We start from the raw sequence: 19,959 nt of genomic DNA on the forward strand, positions 1-19,959 counted from the left end.
CTTTTTAAAATTTTTAAAAAGATTTTACTATATATCAGTACACTGTAACTGTCTTCAGGCACAGCAGAAGAGGGCATCTGATCTTATTTCAGTTGGTTTTGAGCCACCAGGTAGTTGCTAGAATTTGAACTTGGGACCTCTGGAAGAGCAGTCAGTGCTCTTAAGCACTGAGCCATATCTCCAGCCCCAGTGTTTGGATTGTTAATACTTAAATGACTGATTTGGTTTGAGGCTCTCACAATTTTCTCATATATTCTTGTCTCTGCCTCCTAATTTGCTCATTGTCAGCATTTCAGACCACATGATCATTTGATGGAGATGCAATTTAGGGGGTGCCTCTGAGCCATTCGATTTTCCTCATTTGAGAATTCTTTGTTTAGGTCTGTACCCCAAAAGGAAGTTGATAACATTGCTGCTGTGACAGTACTTAATATTAGGGATGAACAGTGCCTTTGTTGTGAAGTCAAAAGATAATTTCTAAGAAATGAAGGTCTGGTTCCTAGGACTTGTGAACACTGCATTCCACATTTTGGTTTGCCTGCTACATTTTACTAATTGTTTAGAAACTGATAGACAGGCGGTGATGGGAAGCACTCTTGAGAGAAAGATCAGTAGCCACTGACGGTAAGAAATAAACAGATTAGAGGGCAGTTTGAGGTATTTTTGTGGTGGCTGTGAAGTCTCTGTTCTTTGTAAATTTTTCACACATACAATCATAGGTAATAATGGTCAAGTTGACATTATGCCTGGCAGAGTCTCCTTAAGTGTTTGATGAAAGCCTGACTATATTTTGTGCTTTTGTTCATGGCTTTTTCTCTCTGTTCCCTCATTATGTCAGCAAGACTGCACACAGTCTTGATTATTGTATCTTTGTGTCTTACTGTGTCTGTGTGTTTTCTATTTCTTTATTATCCCATTGATAACTCTGTGTTCTATAAGATGGCACATACCCTGGGATCAGCTTCCCCATCATAAATTGCTGGAATGTTTCTAAAAATACATTTTTTAAAAGAATTATTTATTTTATGTGTATGCATACACTGTAGCTGTCTTCAGATAAACCAGTAGAGGGCATCTGATCCCAACACAGATGGTAGTGAGCCACCCTGTGGTTGCTGGGAATTGAATTCAGTCTACCTGGAAAAGGAGTCAGTGCTCTTAACCACCGAACCATCTTACCAGTGCCAATTGTTTGATATTTTAATTTATAGTTTTTTTTTAATCTGAGTCGCTGTCTCCATCCTGTCTGAGATTCAACCAGTGAGCTCTTTGGTCTTCGTGTTGCCATGTGCCTCCATTGCTGTCACGGACTGTTGCAGTTAGTTGCAGTTTCCTCTCCAACCAGATCGGCCAGTACAAAGAAAACACAACTCAATTAATATGAAAACAATCTAGCGTCTAGATTGGGCAGATCCAACCTACACTGTCCTATTCCTAGCTCTCAAATCCCTCATCCCTTGCACCTGTTATTTGCCAGGTCTCCAGCTTCTCCCAAGACAACTCTTTCCTGGCTTCTCTCCTTTCCCTCTTCCGACTCCTCCCCCTCCTGACTCCTCCCCCTCCTGACTCCTCCCCCTCCTGACTCCTCCCCTCTCGCTCCCGACTCCTCCCTCTGCCCAAATCTTGAGCTCTTGCCTTTATTTTACAAATTCAGAGAGAACTCCAAGGCAAACCACAACATTTTCCCCTTTTTGTCCAGTTAAAAAACCTTTTCCCTATACATATGTGAACTAAGTATTATTACCATTCTGCAATTTATAAAACCAACAATACACTCATCACCCAGTCCATCAATTTTGTTCATTAACCATGTCATCTATACTAAAAACTATACCTGACTATATCCTGGTTCTAGATCCTATGCCACCTGAAAACCACCCTAACAGATTTATCATCTTTCTCAATACTAAACCGCTTGGGTTGTCTATGAGACTACCAGTCTCCAACCACATCAGAAATCCAAGAATGATTAATATTACCTGAAAATATGGGAAGCACAAAACATGGCTTCCAAGCTTAGCCAATTTATAGAGACTGCTGATCACCTGGACAGTCCTCCTATTCCTTAATATGTCAGAGCATCAGTCTTCAGCCTTCTGGCCCAGGATCATCTGACAGACCTTTGTAATGCAGATTTTGAAGGGCTGATCACCCTGCCTTGGCAGAGATTATCAGTCGACTATTCTGCATAATTTGTCCTTTTCTGGACAGTGTTTTGTCTATAGATGAATTGAAGCAATTTGCCCAGTGGCTGTGTCACCACGATTTGAGCAACTCCATTGATGCTCAATTTCTTCTTCGAGTCTAAGGGGTCCTGTCAGGGGTAGACAGGTCTCTAGTCAAATGATCTAGATGAAGAAATGTCCATAAACGGGTTATTCTGTGGACTTCTGACGCCCTTGAAGATTTCCTGTCTACATAGGCGTTTCTGAACTGTTAAGCATAGACTACCGTTGGCCCTCTCTAATCAAAGTATTTCCAAAAACCCATCTAAACTGACTCAGAACCATGACTTTGCTATCTGGTCTTTAGCTGGTACTAGTCAATCAACTAAAAACAATGTATAATAGCAGTTATAGGACTGGGTCTAAGATTTGTATTCTTAGATGCATAGTGGAGGCACAATGCTTATGTTAAAGTAGCAATATTAATCTCAATTATAAATCAATAAGAAAGTATACCAATGAAAACCTCGCATTTGTGTAAAATGCATTCTATACCAATGAAAAGATTGCAGCTTCAACTTTGTATCAATTACAAACATTTCTATCAATGTAAGATTTGGCTGTAAAATTTTGTTTTAGAGTAAGTTTGCTAATCTATCCCTGTTTGTCTATTTCTCTAACTTCTATGAATTACTATATCACCCCCCCTTTTTTTAAAAGTAAGGATAGAAAAGAGGAAAGGAAAGGTAGCAATCCCTGAGTTTAAATTCTCTAGTTCCCCCTGCCCAAAGCTACATTTGTATAGTATCCCTTAAAAGAAAACATATCCACAGCTCTTAGAATAACCAGAAACATCCACCCCAACCAAAGGAACTGGGACGACGATCTTCCTCGTCTGTTTCCAGCTGAATTGGGGTGAAGAATTCCCTTCTGGGGCCCAAGGGGAATTAGGAAGAGTTGGCTTTGTCGAAGTAGAGCTAGCTGGGATTTGCCTGCCAGTCACTCTGTGCTGAGAAAGTTCATCGCTTAGCTGACATCTTGACTATGACAGTCTGAAGGGCTGGATAAGTAAGCTGGCCATTCTGGGAAAGTTCTGAAAACAGGCCTTTAAATGAAGCAGCTTCAGTGTCATTGAGGGGAATCAAACACGAAGGTCCCGGAATCTCAGCATCCCAGAGTGTGGGTCATTTCAGGGCTGTCTTTCTCTTCTTTCATCCTGCAGCACACAAGACTTACAAGCACCATATAGTTCTGTAAGCGCATCCACATGGAGTAAGCAGGGTGCACAGCTTAGAAAATAAAGATCAACAAAGAAAGGTGACTGCCTTTCTCCAGGTTAGTTTGATCATATAATCAAACCGTAACATAATTTTGTAATACATGCCATTTTATAGGATGCATGTAATAACAAGTTATGAGAAATTCGTGCTCAAAATGTTACTGGCTGTTTATAGACACTTTAGCCAGTTCATACACGGAGACCTAGACATCCTCATATATACATCACCTATTTGTTGATTGTCTTAGTCTCCCTTTTCTTCTGTGTTGCCAAGGACTTCAGGAGGTCTCCCCTTGTCATGTCTGATCTTTATCAGCTAGGAAGGAACACACAGCTTTTCTTCTCCTGTAGAAACATAGGCATAACCCCTTCCCCAGCGTAACACATTTCCCATTTTCCACTCTGACGTAAGAATATCCTTAATATAAGCAGGCTGGTTTAGTTCAGTAGTCTTTTCCACAATCCAGTGTCTTTCAGCAGCTGTGCTGTTTTGTTCATCAGCATTTAAAAAAATTAAGGTTAATAAAGCACTATGTAGCCTATCTCTGGGAGTTTTTGTTGCCCCTTTTTGCCTGTTAAGCATCTCCTTTAGACTTCGATTAGATCTCTCCACAATCGCTTGTCCTATAGGATTGTGTAGTATACCTGTAACATGTTTTATATTATAATATTCAAAGAAGCGCTTAATCTTGTTAGAGATATATGCTGGACCATTGTCTGTTTTAATTTGTATGGGTATTCCCATTATAGCCATAACTTCTAACAAATGTGTAATTACAGAATCTGCCTTTTCTTATGCTAAGGCAGTTGCCCATTGAAATCCTGAATATGTATCTATAGTATGGTGTATGTATTTCAGCTTACCAAACTCTGTAAAATGGAGAACATCCATTTGCCAAATTTCATTTCTTTGGGTGCCCTTAGGGTTAGTTCCTGTAGGCAATGGAGTTTGACTATATAACGAGCAAGTAGGACATTGCCTCACAATCTCCTTGGCTTGTTGCCAAGTGATAGAGAATTCTTTCTTTAAGCCTTTGCTATTAACATGGTGTTTTTTATGGAATTCTGAAGCCTCTAGTGCACTTCCTATCAGTAGCTGGTCAATTTCATTATTACCTTGTGCCAGAGGGCCTGGCAGACCTGTATGGGATCTTATGTGTGTTATATATAGTGGGTAACTCCTATTTCTGATCTTTTGTTGTAGCTGAATAAATAGTGATGTCAATTCAGAATAGTCCTGAATAAGTTCAGCAGTCTCTATGTGTAAAACAACCCTTTCTGCATATTGAGAGTCAGTTACTATATTAAGAGGCTCTTGAAAATCTGACAACACCATGAGTATTGCATACAATTCAGATTTTTGAACTGATTTATAGGGACTCTCAGTCACCTTGCTTACATTTTCTGATTTATATCCTGCCTTTCCTGACTTACTGGCATCAGTGTAAAATGTAGGGGCTCCAGATATTGGAGTTCCCTTTATTATACGAGGGAGGATCCAGTTAGTTCGTTTTATGAACTGAAGTCGCTTGCTTTTAGGGTATCTGTTGTTAATCTCTCCTAAGAAGTTACTGCATGCTCTTTGCCAATGTTCATTTTGTACCCACAAAGAGGCAATTTCTGCATTAGCAAAAGGTACCACAATTTCAGCCGGATCCATTCCAGCTAATTGTCGAAGTCTCAATTTTCCTTTAAGTATAAATTCAGAGACCTTCTCAATGTAGGTTTTCAGTTTCTTACTCTGTTTATGTGCTAAAAATATCCATTCTAAGATATAATCTTCCCTCTGCATGAGGATTCCTGTAGGGGAATGAGTAGAGGGTAAGATGACTAATATGCAGGCCATCTTTGGATCAATACGATCTAGATGTGTGTCCTGCAATTTCCTTTCTACCAAAGCTAGCTCTTTCTCAGCCTCAGCTGATAGTTTCCTTGGGCTGTTTAAATCTTTATCGCCTTGTAACGTTTGAAATAAATTGCTCAACTCTTGAGTGGTCAAGCCAATCACAGGCCTCAACCAGTTAATATCTCCCAGTAGTTTCTGAAAATCATTAAGTGTCCTTAATTGATTTCTTTTGATTTGCACCTTTTGTGGCCTAATCCTTTGTAGACTCTCTTTATACCCTAGATAATTAATAGAATCCCCTCTTTGTATTTTCTCAGGGGCGATTTGTAATCCCCAGCAAGGTAAGGTTTTTTTCCCTTCATCAAACATTCTTTCCAGGATATTTATATCTGAATCAGACAATAAAATGTCATCCATGTAATGATAAATAATAGATTGGGGAAATTGTTTGCGAATCATCTCCAATGGCTGCTGTACAAAATATTGACACAAGGTAGGGCTATTCAACATTCCTTGTGGCAGGACTTTCCATTGATATCTTTTTATGGGGCGACCTCTATTGAGGGTAGGCACTGAAAAGGCAAACCTTTCCTTATCGCCTTCATGTAGAGGAATAGTGAAAAAACAATCTTTTAAGTCAATCACTGTAATAGGCCACCCCTTAGGCAACAAAGAAGGCAGTGGGATCCCAGGCTGCAGGGAACCCATCGGCCGAATAATCTTATTAATTGCTCTGAGATCTGTCAACACCCTCCATTTGGCAGACCTTTTTTTAATGACACATACTGGAGAATTCCAAGGGCTGGTGGACTCCTCTATATGCTGAGCCTCCAGCTGCTCCTGGACTAGCTGTTCTAATGCCTGTAGTTTTTCTTTTGCCATAGACCACTGATCAATCCAGATGGGTTGGTCAGTCAGCCACCTTAGTGGCAAAGCTGTTGTTGTCTTAACAGCAGTGGCTCCTTGGGGTAGCACTAAATTGTCAGCCTCTGCTGTATCTTGCTTATGGACAGCTTGGACAGTCTCTAACTGTCCTTGATAACATTCCCTGACTGATTTAAAGTTTTTATTAGGAGCCTGATGAATTTCAGGGCCAGACCCTGAAACTGAAGGGATATTAATTTGAGTTTTCCACTGCTGTATTAGATCTCTTCCCCATAAGTTAATGGCTATATCAGCCACGTATGGCCTTAATTTTCCTACCTGACCTTCTGGTCCTATACATTTAAGCCACCTGGTGCTTTGTTTTATTTGGGATAAAGTGCCAACACCTTGAAACTGCATATCCACTCCTTGAAGTGGCCAACTAGTGGGCCAAGATTTTGGAGAGATGATGGTAACATCTGCTCCAGTATCAACCATTCCTTCAACTTCAATATTGTTTACCAGTATTTTTAGTTTTGGCCTTTGGTCCTCTATAGATGTTTGCCAAAATATTCGTTTTTTGCTCCCTTTGAGGCTTTTGTAATTGTCCATAGGACTTCCCTCAGCCTCCTCTGGTCCCAGAATATCTATTTTTGAAGTCGTGCCCTTTAATTGTTCTGAGGAAGAGAACTCTCCCTGCCTGGCATTGGGGCCTTCGAGAGGCCCCCCTGGGAGTTTTTTGGCAGGATGCGGCCCCATCTGTCTGTTATTGCTCTACATTCCTTAGTCAAATGTCCACCTCTGCCACATCTTTGACACATTCCAGGAGGCATAGTCCCCCTTTTGGTATTACTTTGGTTTTTCTTGCAGTAATATCTGAGATGACCCTGCTCACCACAATTAAAACATTTGAAATCTTGAGTCATCTCTAGCTGCCCAGTGGCAGCTTCTCCTATCACAGTCATATCAGGAGAACAAGATCCAACAATAGCTGTATATCTAATCCACTCATCTATTGGTGCGGACCTCGCCTTCAGTGGTCTGATTACTTCCCTGCATTCGGTATTTGCATTTTCAAAGGCTAAAGACTCAATTATCGCCTTTCTTGCCGCTGAATCTGATACACTCCTTTCCACAGCTGAGGTAAGCCTTTGTAAAAAGTCAGGGAAGGTTTCTTTAGGACCTTGTATGACTTGAGTGAATGTTTCAAGTCTTTTCCCTGATTCTGCGACTTTGTCCCAGGCCTTTAAGGCTGACAATCGACGCCATGCCAGAGTTTCTTCATCATATACAGCCTGCATCTCTACTTCAGCAAAGCGGCCTTCACCAAGCAGTTGATCTGTGGAAATCTCTCTGCCCCTAGCTCTGTTTTGTCGTGCTATCTCCCTCACTTCTTCTCTCCACCACGAAATCCATTGTAAATTTTCAGCAGGCTCTAGAATTGCTCTTACCATATCTTTCCAGTCTTGGGGGATTACTCTATTTTTAATAGCCCAAGAAATCAAGATTTGTTTTACAAATGGTGAATGCATTCCAAAATTAGTTACGCTTTCCTTAAATTTCCTCAATTCTAACACATCCATGGGTTGCCATTCAAATTCTTCATAACCCTGTGGATGATCATCATCTGCAGGCCTTTGTTGTACACTAACTGGATAGACTAAAGTTTGTTTCCTAATAACCTTAGGTTGGCTTTCCCTAATTTTATCTTCTGTCTCTACCTGAGTTTTTTCTTTAGTTGTAATTTTAAATTCCTCTCTTAAAATCTGTACCCATGCTTCATATCTCTCCTTCTGTCTTTCCCCCTGTTCCTTGAGTTCCTGAATTCTCTGTTCAAGGCTTTGCTTCCACACTTTGAATTTTTCTTTATATTGTACTTCTAATAATCTGCTATCCATTATCTTTTGATTGATTAATTTTAAAAAGTTATTCTCCAAGTCTTGCTTCCAAACCTCATTACTTTCTCTCTGCTGTTCAGTATGACCTGTGAGCTGTTGTATGTTCTGTACTAACATCCTCTCTAGTTCTGTCTACCACCTTCATTTTCATCTTTCTGTCTCTTATTCTGATCTATAATTTCCTGTGTCTTCAATTCTAGTGTTCCTTCTAGGCTACATTGCCAAGACTTAATTTTCTCTTTCTGTTGTTCATGTTGTTCCATAATTACCTGTATCTTCTGTTCTAAGCTCTGCTTCCATAATCTTAGCTTCTCTTTATGTTGTAATTCTGATATTGCAGCCTCTGCCTTATTTTGATTTGCTAGTTTTAGTAAGTTATCCTCTAGACTTTGCTTCCAGATTCTATCTCTATCTCCCTGCTGTTCAATTTGATGTATGAGTTGTCGAATTCTTTTTTTGTAGCGTCTCTTCTAGCTCCTGTTGCCAAGACATACGCTTATCTCTCTGTTGTTCAGAGTCATCTATAAATTTCAGAAATTTCTGTTCTAGCAGTACTTGTAATTTCTTTTCTAAGGCTAGAAATTTGCTATTTAGGGCCCTGTCTTTTGAGAAGATATAGTAAATCAGAAGAATGAATATTGCAATACCGGTAAATGATAAAGTGTCTATTTCCTCAAAATTCACAACCGTCAGACCATTCAAAATATCATCCCATAAGGCCCAAAAGATATTCATTGTGTTTCTCATCTTTAAGTATCAAAAGGTTATATATCTCTCTTACATCAAAGTAGTACCTGATCCAAAGCCCTTTATACCTTTTTCTCCCTCCGCCTCTTTGGGTTGTCTCCGGCTTTGCTTGGTCGTGTGGTGATCTCAGGAATCCTGTTCAATGTGTTGGCTAGAAAACTCCCTCACAGGCAGTTGTGCTCTAGGTTCTTCTGTCCCTTTCCTCGATTCTAGATGATGCCCTCGGCTGTAGCTCTCTGTCTGGGGTTTGGGGCAGGGAGCCTCTCTGCATTTCTCCGTAGACCCCTCAGACCCAGTCAACTCCCAATCCACCAGTACTCCTGCCTAGATCTCTATCAGAGCCCTATTCTGGGGGTGAGAGGGAAGTAAAATTTTATCTCAGGTTAGTTGAGTTCTAATAGATCCGTTGGGCGCCATTTTGTTGCAGTTTGTTGCAGTTTCCTCTCCAACCCGATCGGCCACTACAAAGAAAACACAACTCAATTAATATGAAAACAATCTAGCGTCTAGATTGGGCAGATCCAACCTACACTGTCCTATTCCTAGCTCCCAAATCCCTCATCCCTTGCACCTTTTATTTGCCAGGTCTCCAGCTTCTCCTTCTCCCAAGACAACTCTCTCCTGCTTCTCTCCTTTCCCTCTCCCGACTCCTCCCCCTCCTGACTCCTCCCCTCTTCTGACTCCTCCCCTCTTGCTCCCGACTCCTCCCTCTGCCCAAATCTTTAGCTCTTGTCTTTATTTTACAAATTCAGAGAGAACTCCAAGGCAAACCACAACAATGGACTCTAAGCCTTTAGAAGTGCAAGTCCAATTCAATGCTTTCAATAATGATTCCTCTTGGCCATGGCCTATTTTATGATATCAGTGAAAATTAACCATACAGTAGGGTTGTGTGGATGATCGGAACACAGTAAATTTCCCCTTCCAACTATACAAACCAGGGAGGACTTTCTTCTACATTAGCTGTAGAGCAGTTAGCATCAGTGCAAATCCTTTAAGGGTTGGAGTGATCCCAAGATTGACAAGTTTAGGCTGCCGTGAGGAATAATCCTGTTAAGAACATTCTCCTTTACTAATAATGAGACCAACATCAGGTGACTCCTCAGCTCTCTCTTCTGTAGAAGATTCCGATGCTAGGAATATTTGTTGAAAGGCGCTTGCTTAAACACAGACTGCTATCTACTATACTTTTAATATGTGTTATACATTATAGTGTGCTCATCAAATCAAAGTCAGCTGGGGTTCTAAATCAGACCCTGTCTCAAACAAAGGAAATAATCAGAACTGTATTTGTGATAGGCTAGAATATTTCGGTTTTTCTTTCCTTTACTAATTAATCTTAATGGTAAAATTTGATTCCAAGGTAAATGTTACCTTTTTTTTTTTTTTTTGACTTGTTCTTCATGTACATTCTTGTGATTTCCACATCATACATGGTCTCCAGTGTTCCTGGTATGTTCTGTTACCTGGGTGATAGTGAACTAAGTTACTAACTGAAAAAAGATTCTACTTCTGTAAGCACATGCTATGTACCTAGGCCTTGAGCTTGACTATAAAAGCCATCCCCTGCTTTTTAATAACTTGATTTATTTCTTTTATGTATTCAGTTTACATCCTGAACACTGCCCTCCTCCCGGTTACCCCCTCCCTTAATTCTTCGCCCAGTTGCCTCTCCTCTTCTCCCCTGAGTCGATGGGCCACATTGCATTATGCAGATCTTCTATTTCGTAGGACTAGTGTAACTACAGTATCTTGGTTTCATACTAAGTTCAATGTTTTATTCAGATTCTTGATAGCCTTGTGTGTAGACCCAAAAATGGGCCAGTCAGACGCTCATCAATCATCTAAAATTGATTACCTTACTGTTCATTCGTAATATTAAATATTGTCAAAGAAGGGAAGTTATCAACTTCCTTTTATTCTGTCCCTTTCTGGACTGTGATGTTACCACTTTCAAAGTTCCTGGAGTAGACATTGATATTAAGCTGTGATGAAAAGAGTACAGAGTCTTTGATGTAAAGGATTTTCCAATGCCTGGGAAATAGTGAATCACACTGAGTAGAGTTTACCTCAGGGAGAGACTGCCTCCCTCAGGTACGTAGCAGGGTAACCAAGCATCTTAGAGATTAGGATGCTAGGATACACATGGTTTTTCACCCGGATTGTCAGAAAATATGGCTTCAGAAGGTAACACAGGAGACAGCCATGATTAACCAACAGCCACTAGGCCCAACGCCAGATCAAAGAGCAGCCCTTTAACAAGCAGCTTCATGGACCATTGCAGGGTCACAACCACCACTAAGGCCTGGTGTGCCATAAAGGACCGCTTTTCTTCTTGAGATAAGCATAGATCCGCGAGGTGGGCAGGACATCAGGTGACACCATTTGAAAAGGAAAAACACTGTTGTGGTGAGGACTGGCCTGATTGAGCAAGGCTTTCCATGAGGACTTCATGGATAGAGAATTACATAGCTCCTTCTCAAACTCAGCCACATCTTAGAGCCTGTAAGGGCCTGGGGCCTAGGACCTGGGGCCTTTCCCTAAGGCCTTGAGGTATGTATTAAAAAAGCAGAGCTTCTTCTCTAAAATCAGGCATATGCTTTTGAGATCTGTTAATGGTCTGGGGCCAGGTCCTTTGGAGACGGGTTGTCTCTGATGCTGAGATTCCAGAAATTGCTACCACATGGGGCTGAAGACATGAGTTCCAAAGTAGTGGAGGCATGGTCTTTAATGTTAATGAGATGGCCCTGTACTCAGTGAGCAACATTGTTTGATCAGATCCCTCCTTAATTTGTCCATTGTATGGTTGATTCTGCTGACTTCATGGAAGTCTCCCATTTCTTTCCATTTTCCTTGTAGGTAGTATAAATGCTGCTGTTCTTAAGAAGCTTCCTTAGCAGAAGCCTTAGCTCCTTGCTACCCCACCCCAGCTTTCAAACTTTCTATCTCCTACTTTTTCTATCTTTTGCATCCTCTGAAGCCTTCCACTTAGGATTCTGTCCTTGAAGAATGGCCAGCTCTTTTAGATTATTGGTGTAGTTAAGAAATGATTGGTGAGGGTTGGGGATTTAGCTCAGTGGTAGAGCGCTTGCCTAGCAAGCACAGTGCCCTGGGTTCAGTCCCCAGCTCCAAAAAAAAAGAAAAGAGAAAAAAAAAAAAAAGAAATGATTGGTGAAATATATTTGCTGTGTAAATCTCCTAACTGCCAAGTGGCTAAAACAAGTAGTCACCACTCTATCCTTAAATTGTTCCCAATCAACCTTAGGGTGTCTGTGAATTGTTGTCTTTATGCAGGTGATGGCTAAATGAGTCCATTTGTGCATTTGGGAAAGTGAGTCTTTTGTTTATTCTCTGGGGAGTATAGCTTTACCCTTGAGTGTGCCACTGCCCTTCCTCTTCTAAGCAATTTGGGCCCTTTCTTCTGCTGTATATTCTAAATGAGCCCATCCTTTAGTCTAATCCCGGTTCCCAGCAGGTGTGTCTTGCTGGCCCAAAACTGGGATGGTCCTTTGCATAACCATTTCTGGAGCCACCTGATTTACCTGGTTATTGTCCAGTGCCACTGAGTCTCTTCCCATCTGATGTCTTGGGTAATGAATGCTCATAGTTGTTACCTTCATCATGACATCCAAGAGACCCAAGATTTTGGCTTTGAAAGACCCCCGGAGCAGGGAGACCCTCACTCAAGTCTCGGGATGATGCATCCCCCCAAGAAGTCATGTGAGACCGTCCTTGCTGTAATAAACATGAGGTTTATTGATAGGAACCAGTGCACTGGGGTCGAGACTCATATCCCATGCAGGGGCAGTGGAGTTCGACCCCCACATGCTGGGAGAAAGGGTATTTAAAGGGAGAAACCACAACCCAAGGGGGCAGGGATAGTGTCAGTGGAAAATCACAAGCTTCCTGTCAAGATTGCTTAACTTTTTGTTCCCTTTAGTTGCTAGGAGAAGCTTCCTGCTTCTCAAGGTTGTTTGTTCTTTTAAGATTTCAATCTAACTTAATGGTCTGCTAGTTCCTGGAAGAAGCTTCCTCTTATCTTTACTAGGTTGGGATCCCCTATCTAAGGGCCTTATCTTAAACCCTTTTATCTGGATCCTAGGAGAGCAGGCTCAAGAAATGGGATCCTTTACTTACTTACAGGTAGAGGGCAGGGTCTGGAATTTGAGGTATTTAGGGCTTCTTAGGGGTGAGATTCCATTTTTAAACTTCTGACTTTTTGGCTGTATTTTTTATTCTTTCAGCTTCTTTTTCTACCTTGGTATATAGCCCGTGGACGGGAGCTGTGGCAAAGGCATCTGTGCTGATGTGCTGAGGGATAGAATGCTAAAGAATGGAAAGTTCCTGCCTATTTGAAGGCAGATTGCTTGGGTGGGATCTTGTGGTCTTTTCTGGATGTCTTGAGTCAAAGTCAGAAGTTGAAAAGAACCCAGATGTCTTCAACAGAGGAATGGATACAGAAAATGTGGTACATTTACACAATTGAGTATAACTCAGTTATTAAAACAATGACTTCGTGAAATACTTAGGCAAATGGATGGAACTAGAAAATATCATCCTGAGTGAGGTAACCCAACCACAAAGGAACACAAATGGTATGCACAACTGATAAGTGGATATTAGCCCAAAAGGTGAGAATACCCAGAATACAATTCACTGACTATCTGAAGCTCAAGAAGGAGGAAGACCAAAGTGTGGATGCTTCAGTCTTTCTTAGAAGGAGGAACAAAATACACACAGGAGGAAATAAGGACACAAAGTGTGGAGCAGAGACTGAAGGAAAGGCCATCCAGAGACTGACCCACCTGGGGATCCATCCCATATACAGTCACCATATTCAGACACTATCGCAGATGCCATGAAGTGCCTGCTGACAGGAGCCTGATATAGCTTTCTCCTGAGAGGCTCGGCCATAGCTTGACAAATATAGAGTTGGAGGCTCACAGCCAACTACTGGACTGGGTCCGGGGTCCGTAATGGAGGAGTTAAAGAAAGGATTGGAGGAGCTGAAGGGGTTTGCATCCCTACAGGAAGAACAACAATATCAATGGAGCAGACCCCCCCCCAGAGCTCCCAGGGACTAAACAACCAACGAAAGAGTACACATGGAGTGACCCTTTGCTTCAGCTACATATGTAGCAGAGAATGGCCTTGTTGGACATCAGTGGGAGGAGTGGCACTTGGGCCTGCGAAGGCTTGATGATTCAGTGTAGGGCAATACCAGGAAGGTAGGTGAGATGGGTGGGTTTTTCAGAGCACCCTCAGAGAAGCAGGGGAGAGGCTATGTGATAGGGGGTTTCTGAAGGGGAAAACAGGAAAGGTGATAACATATGAAGTGTAAATAAAGATAATATCCATTAAAAGAAGAGAAAAAAGAAAAGAAAAGGAACCTTGTACAGAAGATTCCTTGAGACACAGAGCACTCAGGATGAGGATACATGCACTTCAGGTCAAATGACTGCAGTCAGTTCCTTAAACTGAAACAGGTGTGCACTCTGAAGGATTTTTCTTATTGGAATATTTACTATGGGAACCCAGCCCCCTTTTTTGTGGAGCTCATGAGTTGATAAGAAAAATCTTTATCTAGGTCATATCTTCTGGTGGAAGCTTACATATGTAAGGATGATGAAGATGGGAACGCTTTTTCTTTTTCTTCCTGCCATACTCTGGCAAGAGAGATCACTATTTTTCTAGCATTAGAGGTTCCGTGTTAGGAATTCTGGAATATGCTGAAGACCAGCTGAGACATATAGACACGACTGTGTTCTTGAACTTGCCATTGTTGCAGTCACTGTCTTACTTGTGGACAACATTCCATGAGACATTTCTCTATATCCACTTCATCCATACATAGAGAGAGCCATGCTTTGGGTTCTGTTCATCTGGAAAACCTCTGCTAATGCAGATATGTGTTTTCACCTCCCACTAAGGAAGATGTGCTTGCTACCAATAGTGCTCCACTGTGATCGGCATCAACTTCCTGCTTTTCTCCCAGGGTTGTCTAGAGTCTCATATTGAAACGGCAAGATAAACGCCATTTCTGGAGAATCATTTTGAAGGGAAAGATAAATCCCATTTATCTCCACTGAGGCAACTCTTTTGTATCCATTTGTAAGACCAGGCCTAATTTTAAAAACAGCCATAAAGCACCAGCTTAAGAAGTAGAGCCTAATTAATATAGAGAAAGTCCTGAGACACCAGCTCTAGGAACAGACCATAAAACCTAGAACAAATTCATAGAACCATACCCCCAGAGACCAGCCAGGGGATAACCACAAAAGATGGGAAATATTCTTTCTCAGGATAGGCCATCTGCACTGGCAGCCCTATTTCATTATATGGTTAGAAATTCATGACGGAGGCAGGCAGACCACTGACAACCTGTGGCTCCAGAGCGTCATTTGTCTGGGGTTGCTATTTCAAATCATGATTGACCCCTGAATGGTGATTGTTTCTGCACAATAACCCTCTTTGTTTTTGTATACTATCAGAGTCTGTGGTCTTCAACAATTTGAGACCCTTACGTCGTATAGCAGATGAATATTAGCTACAATTTTCCTTATGCAAATGTGAAATTATAGAAACAAACATCATATTTTGTGTCCTAAAAGCTCTCTTTAATTATTAATATCCTTGGAACCATTCTGCCAAGGGGTCATGTAGTGAAAATTGGACTTTAGAAGCTGTCCATCTTGATTCAAGGGAGTTTAGCATGAGTGGAGGAGGAGGGGCAGAAAGAGGGTGGTAGAAAATAAGAGGAAGGGGGAAAAAGAACAAGAAGAGGAACAAAAATGACAAGGAGTAGGAGAAAAAGAAGATGAGGAAGAGGAGAAGAAATACACCAGGAAGAGGAGGAGCAGCACTAGGAAGAGGAAGATGAGGACAAGGAGTAGAAGAAGGAGGGGAATAAATTCCTGCTTAGTGCTGGAAGACAGAAAGGTCGCCTATTGGAGGACAGACAAATGGGATAGTGAAACACAAATCTTGCAGATCTAAAAAGGGTCATTTCCTAGAGTACAATGATGGGCCAGAAAACTTGCTACTCCGTGCCTTTACTGCACTCTAATCCTAATGGAGGTGCTCATGTCACTCAAGATTCACTGGCCAGTCAGGGCGTTTTTAACAACCCTCCAATCAGGAGAAAAGGAGTGTTCTTCCGGGTTCTTTTGTTCCTGCTGCAAGTTCCACTCTGTTAAGGAGCAGGCTTGAATGGTTGGTTGGACGTGCTTTGAACTCTGCTGCTGAGTGCCTTACCGGAGTGCCAACCCTGAACTACCAAGTCCAATCATGGTGAGCATGTGACCACTGCCCCTAACCTGAATTAGCAGTGGACTGAGAAGGGGGAGGCAGGGAGGTGGTCCTCCCATGCATGGGCTTGGTGGGAACTAGCAGCCATCTTGTAGATTCCGTGTGGTCCTAGCCATTAGGTGTTCTCATGTGTTCAGTTTGGGAGCTGCATCTGTGCAAAGCCTTTGGAGCAAGGGGTTTTTGTCAGAAACATCATGGGCAGGATGCCAAATGCGGAGACCTAGCTTCTCAGTATCTTCCAGAACTTGTCCCTTGCCATTTAAAATCAATTTAGAATGAATTTTGTAGGTGTTGTAAACCATATCTCAAAGGCTGGGCAGCACTGGAATTTAATCCATGATGGGAACAGGAGAATCCATGATGTAGGATCTTCCAATGCTTAGGAAATAGTAAGAGGTACTGTGGATTGCTCTGGTGCTGTTTGTATTTTGATGTTAATTCCTGAGGTCTCAGATTTGTCCTCCTTTCTGGGAATTTAGCTCTCTCCCCTTCGGGATTTGGTACTGGGACCTGTGGGATTCATTCAGTTCAGTTCCGGGCACAGCCAGAAGCCAGAAGTGTCCTGTCCCAGAAGGCAGAAGCCTTGTGTGTCCTGAGGCCACTAGACTGGTTGCTTAGAGCAGAAAAGGTGATCTTACCTCTGCTCTCAGGTGTGACTCCTTGTGACTGCCTTTCAGCTCTCAGCACAGGCAGAAACTCGAAGGGTCCTGTCCCTGACTGCTCCTAGGTCCCTGTGCCCAGGGGGCAGAGATGTCACTAGGAGGTTTAATCTTTGGTCAGATAGGTGTGCAGTAAGTAGTTGTCTCCTGTGAGTTCTCGGGATTGTCCACACTTCTCAGGGTCCAGCTGTCCCACCCACAAGATTTGGGAGGAGGGATCTCTGGTACTGGTTCAGTTCAGTTCCACTTCAGTTCAGGAATCAGCAGGTTCCTGCCAGTGACCAGTCCTATATACCTGTATGCAGGGGACACTATGCAGGTTTTTGGTTGAGGAATGTGAACAGAAGTGGGCAGAAGTGGCGGTCTCCCCTGAGGTCTCAGGATTGTCCACACTTCTGGGAATTCAGCTCTCTACCCCATGGGATTTGCCATTTTATGTGATAAAGATATAACTTGCTTTCAGACTTTAGAGTACGTGACAGTCTAAAGATTGTCTTGAGGGTGGCAGGAGACTTTGGACATTTGAACACTGTACATGCTGTAACAGACTGTAAGGGTCCTTGATGTTATATTAAATGCATTTTTGTCATGGAATGACCATGAACCTATAGAGAGCAAGGTCTAGCGTAGTTAGGTGGATGAAAGAGCATGTAGATAGTATGTTGACTTTAAACATTTGTCTCTTGTTTGTGGACTTGTTGGTGAGAATATGTGGAGAAGGACTCCTACAAGAGGCAATTCCTTTTTGGGATGTGATTTGAGGGTCTATAGACTTAATCAATATCCACTTATTTCTGTTATTCTGTTTTCCTTGAAATTCATCCTTCAGCTTCCTTCTCATGTCCTTCCTTCCTCTCCCGCCTTCCTTTTAATAGACTCTGTCCTTAAATCATATGAGGTACAGAAGAAGCATTGCTAAGCTATTTTGCTTAACTAATATTTTCATATTTTTCAAATTTGGCTTGTTTTTGAAGACAGTTTCTCTTTGTGGCCGTGGGTATCCTCAAGGTAGGCCTATATGCTAGTCATGAATGTAGGGATCAAAGTGAATCTGGGTTCTAATGCTGGAATCAAATGTGGGCCAACGTGCCTGGCCTTTCTCTTTTATTGATATAAATGGGCCTGCAATGAAGGTGTCTTTATATGTCAAGCATATGCTTTTGTGCTGAACTTACCCCACATTTTGATTTTTGAAATTTCTTAGTCATTATCATTCTATTTCCTAGGGTACCATGTACTCATGTTGTTAATACTTCTGAGTCTTCTCAGTCATTGCAGGGCAGTCCCTGATCTTCTTTCTACCTGTCTTGTTTGTTGTGACTTTATGTTAGAAAGTCTATGAGTCTTTTGCCTATATGCATGAATATACACCTCAGGTGTGTCTAGTCCTCAGAGTAGCCACACAATGGTCTGACACCTGCTGAAAGTAGAATAATGGATGGCTGTGATCCTGCTGTAAATACAACAATTCACCTCACTTATTTGTAGGACCTGCAAGAGCTCTTCCTGAAGCATGTATCCTTTTCACTACCCTGCTTTAAGTTCCTGACAGGTACACTTCCAGTCCCTGCCCTGGTTCCCTTGTATGGGGGAACAGTGTCACACAATAGAACACACACACACACACACACACACACACACACACACACACCGCACACACTAATATGTTTATCCTGACTTATATCTCATCCAAGCTTCCCACAGCTAGTGTGTCCTCTCTGTTACTCTTTGCTCGACGCTCTATATCTGCCCTTAGCTTAGTTGCCCAGTTACCTTTTCACTGCTCACCACCATAAAACTACTCTCAGCCTAATTCCATCTCTAATCTCCAACCTGGGGTTGCGGGGAATGAACACTCCTCTGGACATCTTACATGGTTTTCAGCTCTCTCTCCAAAGCAAGACAAATTTCTCTTTCCTGTCTCCTGCTTCTCTTTCCTCACCTTTGGGAACCTGGAATTCTCACCTTTTCTACCCTTTCCATTGGCTGCTGTCAATGGATCTTGATCGATCAAAGTCCAATTAGAGACAAGGAACTGGAGAATTTACATGCAGATTCCCAGTCAAAGCATGAGATCCATGCCCTGTACTTCACTGCTGAGCCCTCCATCCTGCACTGTGTTGTTTACATCTAATCAACTTTCATATAGCTAAGATTTTCTTCTGCCTAAGTGTAAAGTTCTTTTTGTTTCCCCTGGAGCTGAGGACCGAACCCAGGGTCTTGGGCTTGCTAGGCAAGTGCTCTACCACTGAGCTCAATCACCACCCCCCTGCCTAATTGTAAATGTTTAAACATATATTCCCTTTTGGTAATATCTTGTTAATGTTACAATTTGTATCTGTGGACCTCAGGTTTCTGGAAGATGACTACAGAACTGGATTTTATGTATAATGCTCTTATAGATTTAAGGAAAAACCTGAGGTATTTCTATATTTCTGGTTTGGTTAGTCAATTCTGGTAGAGGATACAGGGTCTTACTATGTACCTTTGGCTGTTCTAGAACTCATTATATACCCCACACTGGCATCCGACTCAATGTGATAATTCTGCTTCTGTCTCCTGACTGCAGTGTTAAAGGCACAGGACAATAGACCCAGCTTTTAACTGAGTTTTAGAGACAGTAATTGTTAGTGTTAATACAATTTCTTCGATGTGTGGTAAGCACTATTGATCTTGTAGAGCTTGTGTCCTCTTTACATATGTAGGTGTCATTTCACTAGAAAGGCTACATCCTATTGAACAGGCTGTGAAATGACAGGGCTGAACCTCATTAATACATTTCCTACAAGTATGTATTGGTAGTTACAGTAGAACTTTAGAGTCAAGAAATAAGTCTGATAGTCCCCATAATTATATGAACACATTGTTTATGAAGAATACATGCCCAATGTTGTCTCTATCATACTTTCTTTTGTACCCATGTATGGGATACTCGAGAAGACAGTGACTTATGAGGATGTGTATGTGAACTTCACTCAGGAAGAGTGGGCTTTGCTGGATCCCTTCCAGAAGAAGCTCTACAAAGATGTCATGCTGGAGACCTACAGGAACCTCAATGCTATAGGTAAGAGTATAAATTCTCTTTCCTGTTTTAAAATTGGAGAAAACACTTTCTTTCTTTTGAAGCACTTCTGTAATTTCAATTGAGATGGGTAGAGAATTTGGTGAGTAAAGCGAGCATGACTTTAAGATT

At 41.8% G+C, this 19,959-nt stretch overlaps 1 protein-coding gene across 4 annotated transcripts in view; it reads left to right on the top strand.

Annotated features, from left to right (window-relative positions):
• Nucleotides 1-19,959, top strand: part of LOC147999931 (uncharacterized) — a 42,792-nt gene that overhangs the window by 2,700 nt on the left and 20,133 nt on the right. For 2 of the 4 annotated variants that reach the window (XM_087591787.1, XM_087591785.1), the window contains exon 2: nt 19,707-19,830. In XM_087591787.1, the coding sequence (XP_087447913.1) occupies nt 19,707-19,830 (124 nt within the window). Of the gene's footprint in view, nt 1-13,043; nt 16,090-19,706; nt 19,831-19,959 lie in introns of those variants that run through there. The other 2 variants (XM_087591786.1, XM_087591788.1) reach the window with 2 other exon arrangements.

Source organism: Rattus norvegicus, chromosome 17 (genome assembly GCF_021556685.1).
Source record: "Rattus norvegicus strain SHRSP/BbbUtx chromosome 17, alternate assembly SHRSP_T2T, whole genome shotgun sequence".
NCBI classification, from domain to species: domain Eukaryota; kingdom Metazoa; phylum Chordata; class Mammalia; order Rodentia; family Muridae; genus Rattus; species Rattus norvegicus.